Source organism: Vigna unguiculata, chromosome 9, assembly GCF_004118075.2.
Source record: "Vigna unguiculata cultivar IT97K-499-35 chromosome 9, ASM411807v1, whole genome shotgun sequence".
NCBI lineage: Eukaryota > Viridiplantae > Streptophyta > Magnoliopsida > Fabales > Fabaceae > Vigna > Vigna unguiculata.
In genome coordinates, this window is record NC_040287.1 from 40,276,197 (window position 1) to 40,291,531 (window position 15,335).

At 32.6% G+C, this 15,335-nt stretch overlaps 1 protein-coding gene and 1 long non-coding RNA gene across 5 annotated transcripts; one reads left to right on the forward strand and one right to left on the reverse strand.

Annotated features, from left to right (window-relative positions):
- The first annotated feature begins 2,490 nt into the window (after positions 1-2,490).
- LOC114164421 lies at positions 2,491-3,434 on the forward strand. Its single transcript, XR_003599542.1, has 3 exons — positions 2,491-2,713; positions 2,842-2,981; positions 3,183-3,434. It is a non-coding gene; the product is annotated as an uncharacterized LOC114164421 (long non-coding RNA).
- A 1,040-nt stretch (positions 3,435-4,474) lies between these two features.
- Positions 4,475-8,659, reverse strand: LOC114164545 (protein NPGR1-like). 4 transcript variants are annotated; one of them, XM_028049259.1, is made up of 6 exons: positions 8,285-8,659; positions 7,855-8,083; positions 7,154-7,412; positions 5,728-6,962; positions 5,185-5,335; positions 4,475-5,081 (listed from the first exon to the last, which is right to left on the reverse strand). In XM_028049259.1, the coding sequence occupies exons 2-6, from the start codon at positions 8,050-8,052 to the stop codon at positions 4,771-4,773; spliced, it is 2,154 nt and encodes a 717-aa protein (XP_027905060.1). In that variant the 5' UTR covers positions 8,053-8,083; positions 8,285-8,659; the 3' UTR covers positions 4,475-4,770. The 4 variants fall into 4 exon arrangements, with proteins under 4 accessions (XP_027905060.1, XP_027905059.1, XP_027905058.1 ...); XM_028049258.1 differs by having other exon boundaries at positions 7,855-8,162; XM_028049257.1 differs by having other exon boundaries at positions 7,855-8,166.
- Positions 8,660-15,335: the final 6,676 nt, after the last annotated feature.

Consider the following 15,335-nt stretch of genomic DNA (forward strand, 5'->3'; position numbering starts at 1 on the left):
TCAAGGTTCTCACACAGAAACTAGCTAAAGAATTAAAATTTACAAAAAAATTATTTCCAGCGACTGATTCTAGATTTTGTTCTACACGATGAACAACTTGGTCAAAATATTATTGTTTTAAACCGCTCCACGCGTTGTTTTAATATGTTGACTTAATCTTGGTGTTCCTATGGTTTTTTAATATTCTTACAGAACAAATGATTCAAGATCATCCTTATAATTTTAAACTATTTGAATTTCAATAAAATTTCTGGAACCTTCAGTTCCTATACTATTCTTGTAAATGAAACATTTTTGGTTATTGCATGTGAATATGTGGATAATTTTTTCCATTTGATTTGTCCGTGTAAATATTATATTGTTTGGGGACTTTACCTTGGTTATTACTGTTATTTTTACTAAATATACACATTTATGGGTTTTTTTAATTAAGTGTTCTGTTAACTATATCAAGACATTGTTTTGGATAACAATAAATACATTTCATTAAAAGCTTCTAATTCCCACATGGGTATCCTTATGGCGCCAAGTGTTTCATTTCATAATTTGATCATCACGTTATATATTTTCTTTCTGATGCGTTTTTAAATGCACAATAAAATGAATAATTTTTTCTAATGTACTTCCATTTTTCCATAAATTATGTACTAAGGACTCATATAACCTAATTTTATAAATGTATTTCATTTGTCTCATATTGTTATTTATCTTTTCAGATTTATTAATCACATAAGTTATTGTGATAAAATATTAATAATGTTTTGACAAACCTTTTAAAATAAGTTAAAAAGTCTTTGTTGATATATTTAAGTAATTTAGGTGATATACTGAGCATATTAATTCCAAAATACATGTAAAAGTACTCGTACATAAAGTACTAATATTTTGTATTTTGTATAGTCATAAATATTAAAAAATAACATCATTTTAAGGGAAAAATAAAATGATAAAAAGTTTAAAAATATACACCACTTATTAAATACTATGAGTATTTGTATTTTTTTTTTATAAAGAAACAATAAGAAGATAAATGTAAAAGTTATTAATGATAACAGCACACTTAGTACGTTGAAATTATTTTAAAAATTAAGGTAGTGTGATCACCACCAACGTGCACCTTCCTTTTCCTTAACTGTCAACTAACCCTACCAACCAAGTTAGGTTATGAAAATAGTTTGAAAAAGAATGTATTTTGGGTCATTTTTATGAGAAAAGTTAAATAAAATAAATATAATTAATATTTAAAAGATATAAAATGTATTTTGTACTTATTTTATAAGATAAATAAAAAGAAGAAAAAAAATGTAAAAAAATTAAGAAGCAACACAGTTCCAACTAGAGTGTGTATTTATCTATTATTCTTTATGATATACTTTTTAAGTCCTTTACTGAAAAATACGGTGTTGTAGTTGTTGTGTGTAATAGATTAAGGAGATTACTTGACTAAATGTCAAATATTAAATCCATTTTTATTATTTTAACAGTAACATTTATCAATCATTTGGGCTATTTGATTTAACTTTTATAAGTAAAATTAATTTATAGATAATTATATGATTTAAGAGTCAATAATAAATGTTTTATTGCATGATTTTATAAAATATAAGGAAGTATTAATTTAAATTGTTTATATTTATTAATATCAAATTTTATTATCTTGTAGACTAATTAAGTGAATTCGAGAAAAAACTGTGTTAACTAACTTTTAATATTTTCAATTCAACAACTCTTTCTTCCATGAATCTAGAAGCTTTGTGAAATGCTAACATCACATCACATTAACGATATTCGAATTTCTTTAAGAAATAGATCGGGGTCAACAATTCATATAAGAAATTTAACTACATTAAATAGAAAAAAGAGAAAATTAAGTAAGATATGAAAAACAAATCCACACATCCACTTTAAATACAAAAAAGCTAGCTAGGAACACCAACATATAAAATAAAAAAAAAATCTATCTCTCACTTTCTAGAACTTTTTTTTACCAAAGAATGACCGGCACCTCAAATTTGAAATTTTTGTGATCCGAATGTCAAATCCCAATCGAATCAGAAATTCGTGCCAAATTATAGGGGTCATAGAAATGCAGGACAACTCGATAAAAAAAAAATATTGAAAATCTGGATTAATACAACTCAACGATACGATTTGATCCATGTAACCGATGAGTTATTTTTGTGCATCAACGGATCTACACGACAAGTTATTTTAGAGAAACTTAAGAAATAGGTTTGAAACTGACGCTCGTTAGACCTAATTATTTAATTATTTTTAGTGAAGAGTGTTGAAGAACACATTATCCATAGAAGAATAATTGTATTAAAATGTAAAAAAATAAAAATATTAAAAAAATGTAATATGTTTTATATGATATGATAAAGTAATGATGATTAAAGATGGATGTAACGGCTTTAGCTGTAAAAAATTGTTAATAGAAATATTAATATAGCATGTTAGTGATGATGAAGGAAAGAGAAATAGAGAAATAGAGATTGTAGAGGCGTATAGGGAAGAGGGGGAAGGAAGAGAAAGGGAGAAAAAGAGAGAAAAAAAAAGGAATAGGGTAGGAGAGGGGAGGGGGAGAGAGGCACGAAACCATGGGCTTGTGCTTTGGTTGCTTCGATGGGGGCAACAAGCGGATGACCAAGGAGGAAGAAAGGTTGGCCTCGGAGGAAGCACGTGCAAGAGCTGCAGAAGCCGCCCAGAAAAAGTATTCTTCTTCTTCTTCTTCTTCTTCTTCCTCTTTCAATCCTTCAATCTATGTCTTCTCTGCATGCATGCATCTCATAAACAAAAATTCTAAAATAACATTTTATTTTTGTTTTGTTGTCATTGCAGGCAAGAAGAGCAACCGGGAGAGGCAAAGGAGGGGGATGCGGATGCGGAAGCGGAAGAAGCGCCGGAAACGGAAAAGGAAAAGGAAGTTGAAAACTCCAACAATGGCGAAGTAAAGGATTAGAAAGGCCACTTGATTTTTGGTAAATATTATCGACCCACTCTTGTTAAATCTCTGCTAAATCACCATCATGCAAATTCTGTGAATTTTTTTATCAACACTTTTTATATTATTATATCCTGTTAATATTTTCCCTCGATTTGATTGCTGCATTGTTTTGGATATCAATATATTTTTTATGGCACTGATAATGTATGTTTTGGTTTTTCATCCGTTGACGCAGTATAGGTCGAGACGAATCCTCTGCACTACCAGGTTTCCTTGTTCCGGAGATGAACAACCGGTCTTTACTACACAACTGTACCATCGGTCAAATATGTTGTTTCTCAGATCAGGAAATATTATGTTTGATTGGAAAGAATTCGTGATGTAAAGGAAACAAGGATGTAGCTTGGTGATTTTATTCCATTTGTTGGTATTGAAAAAACTCCATTTTCCTTCCGCAAAAATGAAACGCTTCAACCACTTTATGGTATCTGCTATTCTGTATTTGCTTTTATTTTGGGAAGGGATGCCAAGAAGAACTTGTTTCGTGATTCTACCGTTGGTAAAATACGTGCCATATATGTCATTAATATTATTACCAGCAGTTACACATCGTTTTCTTTTATCTGTTTTTTCTGTTATACATAGTTTTATATAAGCTCTGTTTTCTTTTCTCTTTCTGCGAGACGCTTATCTCACCTTCAATGCAATGAGAGTTCTTACAAAATCTAAGAACTGAGATGGTATCAGATGGTTCCACTTTTCCTTCTCTTTCTTTCTCCAATTGATATGGTGATCAAAACCTATATTGATTTCCACACAAATCCTTCAAACCATTTCTTTCTTCATTCCAATGAAAATCCAACCTTTGTTATTGTTTATCCTTCATTAGATGGCAAGAATTACCACAATTTGGGCAAGACTATGAAACTGGCACTTAAATGCAAGAACAAGTTGAAATTCATGGATGGAGCATTGCAAGAACCAGCGATTGGTGCATGAATCTATTCTGAAATCTATTATCTGGATTGAGAGTAATTCCAACATTTGAGCATCTCATCTTGCAGTCAACCATGTAAGCAGGGGGGGACCTCATTTTGGGTTTAAGATGACTTTGCGATGAAGCCTTTCTCTCAAATGCATGGATCAATTTTTATTATTGATGTGTAGAACAGCTCAACACTCATTTCCCAGTTCTTGGTGTTTCTTTCTTTTATGGGATGAAAATGTTGGCTGCTAACATAAAATTAATTACGGGATGCTAGGTCGATGGTTGAAGTCGTAACATGAAGCTTGCTTGTCTTTTTTGTTCCTTTTATTTTTTTGCTTCACAATAACAATTAGAAATAGTGACGAACAATAGGTAATTTTCTTTCACGGCACAGAATCAACATACAAGAAAGACAAAAGTAAGAATCAAGCATACAATTATAAAAACCTTGACTATCTAGTTCGTGTCACAATTTGACAGGATTCCATGTAAATAGGTAATTTTCTTCCACAGTACACAAACTGTGGACCAAAAGGACAGAAATAACAATCAAGCATACTATTATATGAGAGCCTTGACTATTTAGTTCATGTCATTATTTGACAGGATATACTATATGATGTTTCACCATTTCTGCCCACGGTTAATTCTACTTACGAAACAATGACAGATTTGAACAGAATGAAGAAAATCTATTGATAAGTAGCTAGATTTAGCTATACATTGCCAACAAATCAACATCCAAGCAAAGGTAAATGTGGGATGAGTATTTTTTGTCAGTTAGTTGCTGCTCGCATGTTTTCTATCATTCTTAGTCAAACTCACTTTTCCTCGATTACTTAAATTTTTGCACTGGAGCAGAAAGCTTCAGCTCATAAGCAGCTTGAAAGAACTCTGCTGCTTGCTGTAATGATCCTTCCATTTTTGAAACCAATCCAAGGTTGAACCAAGCATCCTGGTTTGTAGGTTCTAATCGTAAAGCATTCATTAAAAAACTTCTTGCAATTGGAAGTGATTGCATACCAAGTTTCATCAATAATTCTGCGGTAGAAATGATACTGGGAATGTAATCTGGTTCTACTGACAATGATATTGAAAAGGAAACAAATGCTTCCCTGTATAATGATTGAGCTTCAAGCACCACGCCTGCAATTATGCACACGCAATTTCATATTAGGTTACCATGAGCACAAACACTCAATGCAGACATGAGTTCAACCATACAAACTTGAACAGACAGGTTCCTTACCTGTAATATGCCAACTTCTTGGAGAAAAAAATTCTATCAATTGGGCCTTGTCAACACAAGTTTTTGCATCGAGCAAGGAACCGATATCTGTATAAATTGTAGCCAAATCCTCCCAGGCTTCCATTTCCAACTTCTTTTCTGTTAATGCCTGCTGAGAGGGATGAAAAACTTAGAAGGGGAATTCTTCTCAAGATTTCAGATACGAAACTAATATTTACTCAAATAATATATATATCCTTAGATATTGACTAAAACCAGTAGTATTTGTAATTTAGTCTTTTAACTTTTTTTTTTAGAACTAAGTATTAAATAGTTGCATAAAATATTTGGACATCTAGCATATAGTTTTAGGAAGGGCGAAGGATGGAAGGAGTTTCTTTAACAGACATCCAAGGCCATTAAGAGAATATGTGTTAAACAAAGTCTAGGAATAACCATAGTTGTTCTTGCAGTTTTCAGTTGACAAGGTACTTTTTCTTTCGAATCAACTTTAACAGTCTGTACAAGGTATGTTAGAGTTCTTCCTTTGAATATATTACACACCTCATGCCTGAATGCTTGTTCTCGATTACTATTGTTTTCTTGAAGCCAAAGCTCCTTTTTGGCTTGAATTAGCGCAAGCAAGATTCGATATGTCTCTATTGCTTGCCTGGGTTGCTGTTGAGCAATTTGAAGTACAGCTTTCAATCTCAGAAGATCAAGTTGATCCATCCCCCCAGCCTCATCTAAAGCAAAATCAACTATAGTTTCTGCATCCTTAAACCGCTGCAGTGCAGATACTATAAGTGCTAACAGCTGCCAACCTCTGGAACTGCCAGCACTCATGTCTGAGAACGTCATTATGTTGTTGTAAGCTGCATCCAGATTCCTTTGAATTGCATTTTCCAATCCGAGGTTGAATATTGCTTCCAGGTCATCATTTCCATTTACGGCAGCACAGTTTAGAGAGTACAAAGACTCTCTTTGAAATATACTTCTTTCAGAATCCAGTACAGAAATTCTAGCTGCAGCACCATAGCAGATTCCAAGAAATTTATGGCCTTGACTCAGAAAATGCTCATTTTGATGCTTAGCTAGCTCAATAACTTTACGTGAAAAGTTAATGCCTTCATGAGCATGGCGAGGATCTAGGGAACAGAGTTTTGCTCCAAGCAAAAATGAAGGAAAATGCGGTACATGGTTTGCTTCAGAACTGCCGCAAGCCTTCCTTAAAAGGTTCAATGCCACCTCATCATGTCCTGTTGCATTAAAACACAAAGCAAGAAAGTACCATCTCTCAGCCCGACTATAGATACCTGGAAGGATCTGCTCTACATGATCCGCAAGTAGTTCAAACATGCCAGTGACTGAAAGTGCAAACGTAAGATGATCCATTATTTCAGCATCCCAGTCTATTTCCCCAATTGCCACCTTGCTCATGAGTATTACTAGCAAATGTATCGCTTCTTCAACACTGTTGGTAGGAGTTGTTTTACCCCACACCTGCTGCTGAGAGGATAAGCTAACTTCTACACCTCCATAGAGTAGTATCGTAGCTAAATCCTTTTGTACAGAAGCCAACCTTTGTGGCTCCAAACTCCATGGCTTGACCAGAGCACGACGATATGCAGCTACAGCTTCATCCAGAAATCCTGCTTTGATCCAAAGCCTTGGAAGTAATTCCAATGCTTTATGAAACATCTCTTGCAACTTACAATCTTCACCAATACCCTCAGGCATTCCATTCGGAAGGGCAGCTTCAACTGTATCAAGAATTATTCTGCACTCCTTTGCAGCCTCTGGCAAATTAATAAAGCACTAAACTCAACGGATTTGGCACCCCAAACCTCTCATCCTTAATAATGAAGTTAAATTCAAATAGAGCAACGTTCATGATCTCATATGCAAAATTAAATTGTACAATTTAACATAGAAGATATTGGAAGTACTCTTAAGAAAAAAGTAATACAATATGAAATTAGTTACCAACCAATGCATTCCCCAAGTTCCTCCAGTGACCTTGCTTTAAGCAAAATTGCCTCAAGAAGCAGGCTAACAGAGTGCAATGACATCACATTTGAAACCACGATATCTGCCTTAGAACGTGGTTTCCTTTGCTTGATTCTTTCAGTAATAGCCTTGATCATTCTAGATGTCAAACCCTTGATGTCTATACCCTGAAACACTTGAAGTGCAGCATCGAAATTCCCTCTTTGGTATTCAAGTCTTCCCAATAAAGCCCTAGCCTCCTGGAATCCATTCAAAACACACATGATACATAAATAAATTCACATGGACACAAACAGAAAATCTTGTGGATCAACTTGAAGATGGTTGTTCTATTTAAACAACACTCAGTAGTATACGGTTGCATTAAGTACTCAAAAAGAGGACTCTACCACCTATAGTAATCTTAATCAACTCAAGAACGATTAACCATATAAGAACAAATCATTGTAATTCAGGATTATCACAAGTATATGGTCTCAACTAATCTCTACATTATCTGAACCCAAATTGTTCAATTTACCAAAAAAAAAAAAACACTCAAATACTTCTTATCAAGCAGAAGAATAGTTGAATCATTATAGTTAGTTGCTGACCATACAATAATTTATATACTAAAACATGCACGAGGTATCCTAAAAGACACTGAAAAAAAAAAATGCATTGATATTTGGCACCAGCAACCTCATAGTTTAAGGAAAGAGTTTCTTTAAGAGTAGATTCAGCTTGTTCTACTTGCGTCTCATCGAATTTAGGCTCCCATTCTCCGGTGGTCCTGGAAGAGAGTCCGCTGGCGGAGAAATCTCTGGTGGCGAGGGAGTCCGGCGACTGCGGCGGCTCTTCGAATTTGAACTGCTCACCAGAAGAACAGGCGCACAACATCTTCTCTGATCACTCCGTCCTCAGCGCGCAACTTTTAAGAAACGTGTTTCCGTTAGCGCAGACGGAATTGGCAAAGCAAATGAAACAAAGAACAGGCGATGGATGCCGTGCTTGCTTTACATTACAGTAATCGAGATGGAGACACAAGAGAAGAGATGGTAAGAAAAAGTGAAGAGGACAAAAGGTTGTGAAAAGGGCGAGACATACAACGAGAACAGAGCATTGGACTCACCACTGTTTGCTCGGATTCCGATGATTTCAACTAACTTTACCCATTCATCAACACAGGGACCAATTCCCAGCTTCTTGTGCAAATCCTAATTCGAGATCTGAAAATTCAACTTTATTTTTTCTGTTTATTCTGAGAATGCGAAGCAATTTATGCTACTGGAGCCTTTCGTCTTTGAACTTTCAACTTTGAAGTTGGTTAGTTCAGCATTTGAGAATTGGAGGTTCTGCGTTCAAATTTTTGTAGTTTGAGTTTTTAAAATAAGAAGGCAACAAATGAGGGGAATATGGAGATTGAAAATATATGTAAAGGAGGGTTGGGCTAGGACCACCATTTTTGGAAAAGTGAAGCCTAGGCTGGACCCTATTGGAAGGGACGCAAATGTCAGATACATACATATGCTACTACTCAATGCCTTCTTCTGTATAGGTTCCATTTTTTTATGACAAAACAAAACTATTCTTCTCATGGTATAAATATTAAACATATTTTTACGCACTTTATTAATGAAAAAAAAATAGTATAACATTTAACTAAGCTTTTCTTTAACTGTAATAAATAGTATAATATAAGGTAATCATGAAAGAAATTATAATATATATATATATATATATATATATATATATTAATTATAATGGTGACAAGAAAGTATACAAACCAATGTGTATAGGGTTAGCTTCTCTAAACACATTGACTACAGCATTCCAATTTTGACCTACAGGTGGAGTTAATACGGTGTAGAAAGTAGTAACTGTGGTGGCTATTGATGGAACAATCTTCCATATATTCATATCATATATCATGGAATCATGAAAGATACCATACTTTATAGTACCAATAACCTCATTCCCATGATTGTCCCTAACATTGAGAGATCAAATTACCATCAATATTAATTCAAGTTACACTACCCAATAATACCAATAACTTGTGATATTACATAGAACTCCACAATAAATATTTGACTACTTGGAAAGAAGGGGAACTAGTGTCATCCATGATGCACTAAATTTAAATATAAAAAGGGTAAATTATTTTAAAAAAGTTATTTAAAAGTATAGTTTTCAAACAAAAAGGATGTATTACAAAAAGAATGACTCGCAAATTTCAACTCATTTTGACAATTATAATCGGATAAATACATCCTTAAAGTTACAATTTGATGCAACATTTTGTTCCACTGACCACTTCAAAGTACTTTTGCAAACCAAAGTCATGAGAAATGAAATTATAAAGGGAAGGACAATGATACTTTAACCCTTTTTTTGACTCACTTTTAACTCACCATTAGATTATCACATCATATCACTAAAAAAGAATAAAAAAGGATAATCTAATAGTGATCAAAACAATAAGTTAAAAGTAAGTAAAAAAATGAATTAAAATATCATTTTTCTAAAGAAAAAAAGAAAGAAAAAAAAATCCTTTTGAGATGCAAATTGCAGCAATAAGAATATGGAATCCACACAATGACACTGTATGTTAAGATAAAACAAAAGAAAATAAACAAACTTTAAGACCTTTGCTTGAGGAAGTCAAGCCATGAGAGTTGATGCAACACTACCAACATTATTCTCCTCAAAGAAACCAATAGTTAAATTGACAAGATGCAAAATAATGATACCCACAGAGTCTTGTCAAAGTGTTTTTCCTTTCACAGCTTTTCATAGGACAACTTTGAAAAATCAGTCCTATATATATACACTTTCATTGTCAATGAAAGAGGGTGAAATAAAAGACAACATCTTTATTAAAAAAAATAAACTTTACAAAATAAAGTTGTACATTGAAGTATACTTTAATTATTTGAAACATATAATTCCAAACACAATTTATTTCTCTTTATATTCTTTTCTTTTTCCTATGTTTTTCTATGTTTCTTCCCTATCCACAAATTTGGTATTTATTTAAAAAATCTTAATTAGGATCTTAATCCAGCTTTAAACAATAAAATAACTTGTTTATTGACATAATATTTGACTAGATACACTTTTACCAACCAAATAACTCTTTTAAAAGAATTTACGTATTGTAATTTAAAATAAAATAAAAGTAATAAACCAGGTGACTTTTTTTTAAATTCGTATTGTTGGCAGAGTAACGCAGTATTCTTTTGCGAAGATTTTACAATCAGTCGATTTACACAAATAAATTCATAACATTTTTACGTTACTTTCTAAAGATTTAAGAGCATATTCGCAAACGAATTTGCGAGATTTCGCAAAACTTTAATCCTTCCAAACTGCAAAAATTTATAAGAATATCAACTAATTTGACAATTTTAACCATTTTTAAAATTTTATTTTCACATTTCAAATCTTTATAATTATAAAATATATTATTCTTAAATTATAATTTACATAAGATTTATTATTATAATTTATTATATATATATATAATACTTATTAATAATTAAAATATTATTAAAAATATAATGAATGATATATTAATATATAATAACTAATAATATTTATATAAAATGATGATTATTATTATTATTATTAATTAATAAAAGTATATAGTAATTAATAATTATAATAAACTAATAATATATTTAATTAATATTATTTATTTATATATATATATATATATATATATATAATTAATATATAAAAATATTCTTAAATTTTAACTTTTTAATTTATTTAGTTGTAATTTTATTAAATTTTTATTATAAAGGATATTTTGGTAAATTTAAAATTTTATCTATTATAATTATTTTTTAATCTATTATATCAATCAAATCACTCACTAACTTTCACAAAATTTATCTTCAAATTCATTCACTTTATCTTCCAAATCTACTAAAAAAACACACATATTCATTCCCTTACATCCACACAGATCCATCTTCACACTCTCTCTCAAATCCATCTTTATAACCGAACACAACCTAGGGTAAGTGAATAAAAATAGAAAGAGAAGGAAATAGGTGATAGGTATGATGAGTTTTAAAGATAATAATGGGGTTATACAAGAAAGAGTAGGATAATTAGATTATAGAAAGATAAAGCATGCTAGGGTTAAAACCCTAACTGTTATGCACAGGGAAGAAGTTCAGTGTTTTATTTTGGGATTTACTTAATTATAAACCTTTTGGTAGAAATATTTTTATCATAGTGTTATAAAATAAAGGTAATAAGAGAGACAAAGGAGAGGAAGAATAGAGAATGAGAGAGTAGGGAGCAACTTCTGTTTTTATGTGTGTCTCATTACTGATAGGACGAGTCCTATTTATAGGTACAATATGGTAACCCAGAAAGGATATAAAATCAAATAGTAAATACAAAATATTACATCATAAAGAGTAATGAATAATATGATTATCAATCATATGAGTGATTGTATAAATCAATGGACGACCATTAATTCATAACACTCCCCCTTGGGTGTCCATTGATAAAAGAATGTGCCTCGTTAAAACCTTACTAGGAAAAACCCTTTGGGATAAAAACCTAGTGAAGGAAAAAGAGTACATCATTCTATATAATATTGTTCTTTGCATCTTCTAATTTCTCCCCCTCATGTAAACTTACATCATTAAGATGGCGGAGTCCAATCCTATGAACCAATTGCTCAAAAGTTCTCCTTGGCAAAGACTTTGTAAATAAATCTGCTAGATTTTCACATGAGCGAATCTTTTGGATCTCTACATCACCATTTCTTTGAAGATCATGAGTGAAAAAGAATTTTGGAAGAATATGTTTTGTTCTGTCTCCTTTAATATATCCTTCTTTCAATTGAGCAATGCATGCACTATTGTCTTCATATATCGTTGTTGGTTTCATTTTTCCCAAGGATAAACCACAAGTTTGTCGCACATGTTGAATTATAGACCTTAACCAAACACATTCACGACTTGCCTCATGTAATGCTAAAATTTCTGCATGATTTGACGATGTTGCTGTTATTGTTTGTTTCACAGATCGCCATGAAATCGCTGTGCCACCACATGTGAACAAATATCCTGTTTGTGATCGACCATTATGAGGATCTGATAAATAACCTGCATCTGCATAACCCATTAGATCTAATTTTGAATCATTTGGGTAAAACAAGCCCATATTCATAGTGCCTTTAAGGTAACGGAGTATTTGTTTTACTCCATTCCAATGTCTTCTTGTAGGTGAAGAACTATATCTTGCTAACAAATTTACAGCAAATGCTATATCGGGTCGAGTATAATTAGCAAGATACATTAGTGCTCCTATAGCACTAAGATATGGTACTTCAGGACCAAGTAGTTCTTCATCTTTTTCTTGAGGTCTAAAAGGGTCTTTATCAACATCTAATGACCTCACCACCATTGGAGTGCATAGTGAATGTGATTTGTCCATATAGAACTTTTTAAGCACTTTCGTTATATAAGCTTCTTGATGTACAAGAACACCTTTGTTTAAATACTCAATTTGTAATCCCAAACAAAACTTTGTCCTTCCAAGATCCTTCATCTCAAATTCTTTCTTTAAACAATCAATTGCCTTTGTGAGCTCATTAGGAGTTCCAACTATGTTTATGTCATCTACATAAACAGCAATTATGGCAAATTCATTCTCGGATCTTTTCATATAAATACAAGGACAAATAGGGTCATTTTTATACCCTTCCTTTAATAAGTACTCACTTAGACGGTTATACCACATACGTCCTGATTGTTTCAATCCATAAAGGGACTTATTCAATTTTATTGAATAATCCTTTTTAGAATTTGCTTTGTTGGGCACATTAAATCCTTCAGGGAGTTTCATATAAATATCATTTTCCAAAGAGCCATACAAATAGGCTGTAACAACATCCATGAGGTGCAAATTCAAACCTTCTTGTGCAACAAGGCTAATTAAATATCTAAATGTTGTTGCATCCAATACTGGAGAATATGTCTCCTCAAAATCAATACCAGGTCTTTGTGAAAAACCTTGAGCAACTAACCGTGCTTTGTATCTAACAATTTCACCATTCTCATTTCGTTTTTGTACAAAAACCCATCTGTACCCAATAGGTTTTACACCCTCAGGTGTGCGAACTACAGGTCCAAAAACCTTTCGTTTAGCAAGCAAATCTAATTCTGCTTGGATTGCATCTTTCCATTTTGGCCAATCATTTCTTTGCCGACAATCTTCAATTGTCATTGGTTCTTGATCATCATTGTCACTTATGACATCCTTTGCTACATTATATGCAAAAACCTCGTCAATATTGACTTTATTTCGATTCCATATTTTATGATTCATGACATAATTTATTGAGATCTCATCATTTTCAACAATTTCAGGTACCTGAGGTTCTTCTGGAACCGAATCATTGATTATGTCAAAAGAATCTTTTGGGACTTTTACCCCCTCGATTAGGCCATCTTGCCTTTTTTCCCTTTTTCTCACACGAGGATTTTTATCTTTGGAACCCAAAGGCCTACCACGCTTTAGGCGTGTTTGAGATTCATTTGCTATATTAGATTGTCCAACAGGAATATCAATTCTGATTGGAGTATTAGCAGCGGGTATATGCGACTTAGTTACCCTTTTTGTGTCAGTAAAAGCATCTGGTAATTGGTTGGCCAATTTTTGTAAATGAATTATCCGTTGAACTTCTAGTTCACACTCTTTTGTACGAGGATCAAGATGAGATAATGATAATTCATTCCAACCAATATCTTTTTCCAGTTTCTTTCTTTCTCCCCCTAACGTTGGAAAAATTGATTCATCAAAATGACTATCAGCAAATCGAGCTGTAAATAAGTCACCTGTTGATGGTTCAAGATATTTTATTATCGATGGAGAATCATATCCAACATATATTCCCAAACGTCTTTGAGGACCCATCATAGTCCTTTTTGGTGGGGAAATTGGGACATATACAGCACACCCAAAAATTCTTAAATGAGAAATATTTGGTTGTTGACCAAAAACCAACTGTAAAGGAGAGTATTTGTGATAACTTGTTGGTCTGATGCGAATCAATACTGCAGCATGCAGAATTGCATATCCCCAAGTAGTCATTGGAAGATTAGCTTTCATAAGTAAAGGTCGTGCAATCAATTTTAGACGTTTTATCAATGATTCTGCAAGTCCATTTTGAGTATGAACATGTGCTACTGGATGTTCAACTTCAATTCCAATTGACATACAATACTCATTAAAAGCATGAGATGTAAATTCACCAGCATTATCAAGACGAATTTTCTTAATTGGATAATCTGGGAAGTGGGCTCTTAACTTGATCAATTGTGCTAATAACTTAGCAAATGCTTGATTTCGAGTTGATAGTAAACAAATATGTGACCATCTAGTGGACGCATCAATTAATACCATGAAATATCTAAATGATCCACATGGTGGGTGTATTGGACCACAAATATCACCTTGTATTCGTTCTAAAAATGAGATTGACTCATTTCTAATTTTTTTCTGGTGATGGTCTTATTATCAATTTTCCCTGCGAACATGCAGTACATGAGAAATCATTGGACTGAAGAAGCTTTTGACTTTTAAGTGGATGTCCACATGAGTTTTCAGCTATTTTTCGCATCATGATATATCCAGGATGACCCAACCGATCATGCCAAACAAGAAATTCATTCTTATTTGTAAGCTTCTGGCTTACAATAACATGCGTCTCAATCGCATTAATATATGTGTAGTACAAGCCATAAGAGAAGGCTGATAATTTCTCCAATACACATTTTTTATTTGACTCAATTTGAGTGATATAAAGATATTCAACATCTCCTTCATTATTTGTCTCAATATGATATCCATTTAGACGAATATCCTTGAAACTTAATAAGTTTCTATTGGACTTAGGAGAATAAAATGCATTTTTAATATGCAATCTTGTACCTCTTGGCAGAAGTACTGTAGCTCTTCCAGAGCCTTCAATTATATTTGTAGTACCAGAAATAGTACTAACATTGACTTCTCGCATTACCAAAGTAGAGAAAAATTTATTACTCTTGAGAATTGTATGAGTTGTTGCACTATCAGCAAGGCACAGATCCTCATCATTGGTGTTAATGCCAATATTCATTCTTCATATAAACATAAATATCAATATTAGA

Bases quoted from the DNA above. Each gene is read 5' to 3' on its own strand.
- LOC114164545 (XM_028049259.1), bottom strand. From the start codon at position 8,052: ATGTTGTGCGCCTGTTCTTCTGGTGAGCAGTTCAAATTCGAAGAGCCG. The intron at 7,413-7,854 runs GTTGCTGGTGCC...AATGGATTCCAG, and splicing joins CTCTTTCCTTAAACTATGAG to GAGGCTAGGGCTTTATTGGG. The intron at 5,336-5,727 runs GTGTGTAATATA...CATCCCTCTCAG, and splicing joins AACAAGCATTCAGGCATGAG to CAGGCATTAACAGAAAAGAA.